This window comes from Haplochromis burtoni, unplaced genomic scaffold, assembly GCF_018398535.1.
Source record: "Haplochromis burtoni strain Fernald_Lab_line unplaced genomic scaffold, NCSU_Asbu1 Contig_169, whole genome shotgun sequence".
NCBI lineage: Eukaryota > Metazoa > Chordata > Actinopteri > Cichliformes > Cichlidae > Haplochromis > Haplochromis burtoni.
Genome location: NW_024582530.1, coordinates 825,643 through 831,776, shown reverse-complemented (window position 1 = coordinate 831,776; position 6,134 = coordinate 825,643). Strand labels below are relative to the sequence as shown.

The 6,134-nt window shown below is 39.6% G+C and overlaps 1 protein-coding gene across 1 annotated transcript in view; it reads left to right on the top strand.

The window, feature by feature from the left end:
• Window positions 1-218: 218 nt before the first annotated feature.
• The window catches only part of dnajc24 (DnaJ (Hsp40) homolog, subfamily C, member 24), an 8,788-nt gene continuing 2,872 nt past the window's right edge, over window positions 219-6,134 (top strand). The window contains exons 1-3 of the mRNA XM_042225351.1: window positions 219-881; window positions 2,070-2,205; window positions 5,492-5,560. Coding sequence (XP_042081285.1) covers window positions 780-881; window positions 2,070-2,205; window positions 5,492-5,560 — 307 coding nt within the window. The 5' untranslated portion in view covers window positions 219-779. The remainder of the gene's footprint in view (window positions 882-2,069; window positions 2,206-5,491; window positions 5,561-6,134) is intronic.

Sequence of the window (6,134 nt, the reverse complement as noted above, 5' to 3'; positions counted from 1 at the left end):
ACGGAGAAGGATTAGAGCCACTGGGTGGGCACGTTTTTTTTTTTTTCATCTGGAAATGAAAAAAAGACGTGCCCACTTTTTTCCCCAGTGGCCCCAATCCTCTTCCGTATGTTTATTACATCTTTTAAAAAAGTAGTTTTATTTTAATGGGTGCCACTAGCACTGTTATGCACTAGTCTGAGTACAAAACGGTACTCGAAGTGTTCTGTATTTCATTTTCCCAGCGGAACTCAAGCAGGCGGACCATAAATACACGGGCTGTTTTTAAGGGGACTCATAACAGCGTAGAACGCTATGTTGTCTCGTGTGTTAGAGGTATGTTTAGTCCTTTAAATGTAGGTCTCTGGGGAATATAGAAAATGTGAAACCATAAGCGCCTTCGTCGACCACATTTCGTCTGTTAAATTTATCTAAGCGTTACTTTGTCGTGAAGCTCGCGTCTTTCCTGACCCCGGCACACCTCTGAGCCCGCAGGTTCACACTGAATAACTGCCTGTCATGTGTGTACCACACTGTGTTTGTGCAAGTTAACCGAGATTACCCACTGTAATCACTAATAATTTCAAACGAAGAGCTCTCGTTTTGTTGCAGTTCGTCCTGCGGCAGTGTGGAATAACTGTAACCCGTTCAAAGGTTGCGGTTTGATTTGACATTTCTAAGTGAGCACATTTTACTGAGCTGACTGCTAAAGGTCCTAAAAACAGTTCACATATTTGCAAAAGACTCTCCTTATGATGGTGAATGCAATTGTCTGATGTCAGCATCGCACTTACGCAAGAATGAACCAAACAATAGAGAAGGATCTGTATGCTGTCCTGGGAGCAAACCCCTCAGACTCGGTTCAGCAGCTCAGACACAGGTACCAGCAGCTGGCCTTACAGGTAAATCCATTCTCTATTTGTTCCATCTGTCTATAGACCCATACTACCTATATGCATGCAAAAGCGGTCTACCCTCATGTATTTCCATTTTGTTGTCCACATTGTGTGCCTTTTCCCTCATTTCAGTCCCTGGAGCTGACCAGATTTTTTTTTTTTTTGGCCTAGGCAACTTAAGGCTAACCTGTGTATTTTTTAAGCATAAAAAGGCTCCTAACTCAGTGATGAACCAGTGTTATGTCTATACACAAACAATTTGGGAACAAATCCACTTTAGATGTTATCTTTACACACTTTGTTACTAGCAGCCAGTTCCTTTTGTTTGAAAACGGAAAGGTCGTCCTGTTTTGAGCCACCACGTCATACCATTTGGAAAGCATCTGATCATTGCATTGTCATCATGATAAGATTGTATGAAATGTGGCGTTTGTATTCATTCTCACCACTGCATTTACATCTGATAAGTAATGCAGTGGAAGCGTATGCAGTTTTTTTTCTAATAACATATCTTAAGAGGAGGTGGATAAGGGATCAGCCCCAGCACATGTGGAACTCCATGACTGTCATTTGTGCATGGAAGGATTTTGTTTGATGAAGAGAAGCTAGCAATAAAATGCTGTCATCAGTTTTGTTAAATGGCGCACAGATATTTAGCTGGAGGATAGCTATTAGCGACAAGTGTGTAAAGCTATTAGAAAATTGTTGGCCAAGACTTTTAAGCCAACTGACCCACATTTGACTGCCTTAGGTGCCAAAAGGTGCCCAGATGAGACTGTGCTGTCTAACTAATTTCCGTGTATTTCTGTTGCATCCATTAGAATGTATGTATCTAGTATCAATAATAAGCAGTAGCTCGGGTGGTAGAGCAGACATCGACCTATCACAAGGTAGTTTGATTCGCAGCCCCTCCAGTTTGCATATCAGAGTGTCTTTCAACTTGCAGGAGAGATAACCCAATGCATCCATGAGAGTGTGACTGTGTGTGAATGTTAGACAAGACACTTGGGCAGGAATAAAAGTGCTTTTAGTGCTCATAGTAGAAAAGCACTGTGTAAGTGCCAATCCCTTTGTTTTTTTGGACAGCTGTCTGGGTCTTCTGAGCCCTCCAAATGTCAGATATTTGCAATAAGTTCATACATAGAAGATGGGGTGTCTGAATATACGTTTGTTTGTGTGTGCACAAATCTGCAGTACCACCCAGACCGTCTTGGAGGGGATTGTTCTTCCGAAGCAGAGTCTGGTGTGAAGAAGTTTCTAGAAGTTGACGCTGCATGGAGGGTCCTTAGTGACCAAACCACTAGGACACAATATGACTTGCAAAGAAGAGGTGGGACTTTAAATTGTGCTTCATTTACTTTATTTACTGATAAGGTCCGTGATGGTTTTCTTTGACGGGAAAAAATGTTTAGTATTACTTATGTTGATGTAGTTTTATTTTTCACTGACCAAGACTGGCACAAAAACGTGAAAATGCATATCTTCTCTTTAAATCTCGTGTTGTTGTTTGATGGGAAAACACAGTTTTCCTATGTTGTTTTTTTTGCTTTGTTTTTTTTGTTTTTTTTTAAAGAAATGTAAAATTTTAATCTTGAAAATTCAGACTTTTTTTCCCTGGTTTTCGCTCCAACTTTCCGAACTCAATCATCTTTTTTTTTTAATTTGAACTTGAATGTTCAGCATGAATGCAGTATATCAGCGAAATGCTACAGCTCACCAGACATTATTAATAACCTAGGATTATTTACCAGCAGCAGAGTACAGTGAATGCACAGTCCACCAAAATTTGCTCTAACCTCAGTCTTGGAGCAGAAAAGAAATCTCTTTCAGCAGGCTGGATATGTTTGACAAATATTATGGATGGAATAAAGTACCAGTACTTCAAAATATACAATATTTATACACAAGTACCAAATATGAATACTGTCATTTAAACATGCTGGCTCTGAAAGTAATGATGTATGAAGTAGGGCTGCCACGATTAGTCGACTAGTCACGATTACGTCGACTATCAAAATTGTCGACACGTCGTTTGAAGCTTTGTAAGATTCCAAAAGATGCAGGAATAAGTAGTAGGATTTCCGAGTGTAATAACGGACTGAAACAGAAGATGGCAGCACTGCATGTACAAGGATGCCAGCTGCCGTTAAACTACGAAGAAGAAGAAGCAGTGTCTGGTATCTTAGCTGTGTCCAAATTCAGGGACCGCATCCTCCTGTGGCCACATTGTAACTTACGTTACAGCAACACGACGAAGACTGTCCAAATTCAAAGACTCCGACAAATGCGCCTTTCATTTCCCCAGATTTGAAGGATGGGTCGGGTGCATACTTCATGGCCCAACCTATCCCAGAATTCATAGCGCGGCCCAGCTCAGTTTCCAACAATGGCGGCAGCTAGTTAGTTTTAATGTTACTCTTATTATTCTTTCTGGGTCACAAAATAAACGTTTAACATATTTTCAGGCGAGAATTTATCTGTGTAAACTTCAAATATCTGCTCAGTTCATCAAGACACCAAATATTTTCAAAAGCGCTCCGACGTTTTCTGAGACGTCTGTTACCCACCAGCTCGATAGCTAGCCGGGGGCTAGGTCACTAGAGCCCAGAACACCGGACACCCGGCAAATCGTTTTCAAACCCACCGCCGTCTTTCGCTACTCAGGTTAAACATGATATATAAGTCACTTAGATAACTTAAAAATTTTATTGTTTGGCTTTTTTCAGTATTTTATTTGTCCCTGAGTAAATCAGTTTGGCTGAGATTAAAGTTATAGTTTTTACACAGCTGAATAAACATCAAGCAGACAACTGATTATCAGAAGTGTGAGATGCTCGAGAATATACTCCGGTGTCCTGTTATATTTTAGATAGCAAGGAGCAGACGGCTGAGTTGATTAAACTCCACCGAAACAATCTGCAGATTTCATTAAAATGTAATAAACTATCATCTTGTCTTTATTTTTAGTTAGCACCTTAAACAGTTAAAGCTGTAAGCTAATGATAGTTAAGAGCAGATGCTGCTGGTGCAATAAGCTGTACGTTTTACGTCCAGTGGATGATGATCTGATTAGTCGACTAATCGCAAAAATAATCGGTGACTAGTCGACTATCAAAATAATCGTTTGTGGCAGCCCTAGTATGAAGTGTCCAGTGACATTGGGATTTATGGGTTGGCTGTAGCTCAGGACGTAGAACAGGTCATCTCCTAATCAGTAGGTTGGTGCTTCTGTGTGTGGCTACTCCAGCCTACAATCCAAATATCCCTGGGAATTAGACAAGTTGCTCTCTGATGCATCCATCAGACTGTTAATGTGTATGTTAGACAGAAAGCACGTCATACAAGTGGTAAACTGAATGGGTTTATGACACAAGGACCCAATGCACATAACGTTATGGGATGCCTGAATGTTTATGTATAATAGTTTTTGTCCTTTTGACAAGTTCAATTCTGTTTTATTTATATTGTGCCAAATCACAACAACAGTCACCTCAAGGCACTTTGTATTGTAGGGGGAAAGACTCTACAATAATACAAAAAGTCAGAGAAAACCCCAACAATCATATGAGCAAGCACTTTGGAGGCAGTGGGAAGGAAAAACTCCCTTTTAACAGGAAGAAACCTCCAGCAGAACCAGGCTCAGGGAGGGGCGGCCATCTAACACGACCAATTTGGAGTGAGAGAAGGAAGACGGGATAAAGAAGCTGTGGATGAAGCTCTGGGCAGCTTTTCACCTGCCACACACAAGCTCACACCACACAGCTCCATCAAGTTCTCCACCTCTGCTCTGGGCCCCGGAAGCTACTCAAATAGGGAACCCATGATTAGACGTAATTTTCACTTAAGTGATTTTATTTTAAAATAAGTCGTATCAGCCTGGCTATAGCCTAGCCAAGGTGTTAACTTACTCACGTGGTGAGTATGGATTCACTGCCATCTGCAGTCACTGTGTGGCAAAGGTTTGTTAAAAATAAAATATGCATAGATGGTTTCAAAACTGTAAGAAATAAGATATTTGTTTACCTCTGGTGTGTTTTATGCGTATGTTCCTGAAAGCACTCGTCTCTCCTTCATTCTTTATCCTATTTTAAATTCGGACTAGTATAGCAGCAATTATTCTTCACACAGTGTTACGCTAATTAAAAGCTAATCAAAGTTTAGCACTAATTATACATGGTTCAGAGTCATTATCACTGTCAAACTGCATAACTTGATAATGACTGTTTTCTCAGTGAATTGTAAAAACAAAGAAAAAGTAAGTGTGAACATCTATCTTTTCACCCGTCTGTCCATCCTTCCATTATCAGTATGTCACTCAGTTCATTTATCCACCCTACAGTCATTTGCACTATTGTAGTGTTTACTATCGTCTATCCCAATGCACTTGACTTGTAAAAACCCTATATAAGATGTTATCTGAATGAATACAACTTTTCTGGGGGGTTAAGTAGGAAAAAAGACTGTAAAATTCAGAATGATTTACATTTTTAGTACATTTTGATTTACATTTTGAGAGCAGACTGTGACATAATAACTTTAACAGCAAATGTTAAATAATATTGCTTGTTTTTTCTATAACTGCAGCTACTAATAATGATGCATTGTCACTTCTGCAGCATGGACACTGAAACAGGATTGGCCAATAGATTCTACAGTCTATGTGGATGACATGACCTGGGATGATGGTAATGACACATTATGTACACTAAACATTCCCCCGGAAACCATATTTAGAGTGGCAGGTGCAAGTAAAGCTCTTTGAGTGCTCATGTAGCGTAGAAATGCTCTATACAAAAATCAGTCCATTTAAAGTAAATTATGTGTTTACCTTTATGAACCACCATAGTGCAAAAATACTATCTTATGCCTGTGAAACTGTGTCATCTTTGGCCTTTTTTAACTAGATTCTACTAAAGAAACTGGAAAGAAAATAATGTTTTGTTTTCTTTTTTTTACAAGCTGCTGGTAACAAAGTGCCTTAAGCTACAATTTAAAATTAAGTTTTTGCTAAATTGTTTATTGTCTGTATCGACACAAGGCGGTCTCATCACTTGAGTTGGGTGGGTTTTTTTTTTGACTTATTCATAGATTAGTGGTAAATGACAACTGTTACACCCCACTTAAAAACAAAGTATTATCTGGGGTGGGGGTAATTATTAACTGCCACAAAGTCGACGTCGTTAAAACACTGTTTATTTCACAATTCCAAACGAACCAATTAGGCCCAAATAAAACACAGGGAAGCTCTGTGTCAGGTAG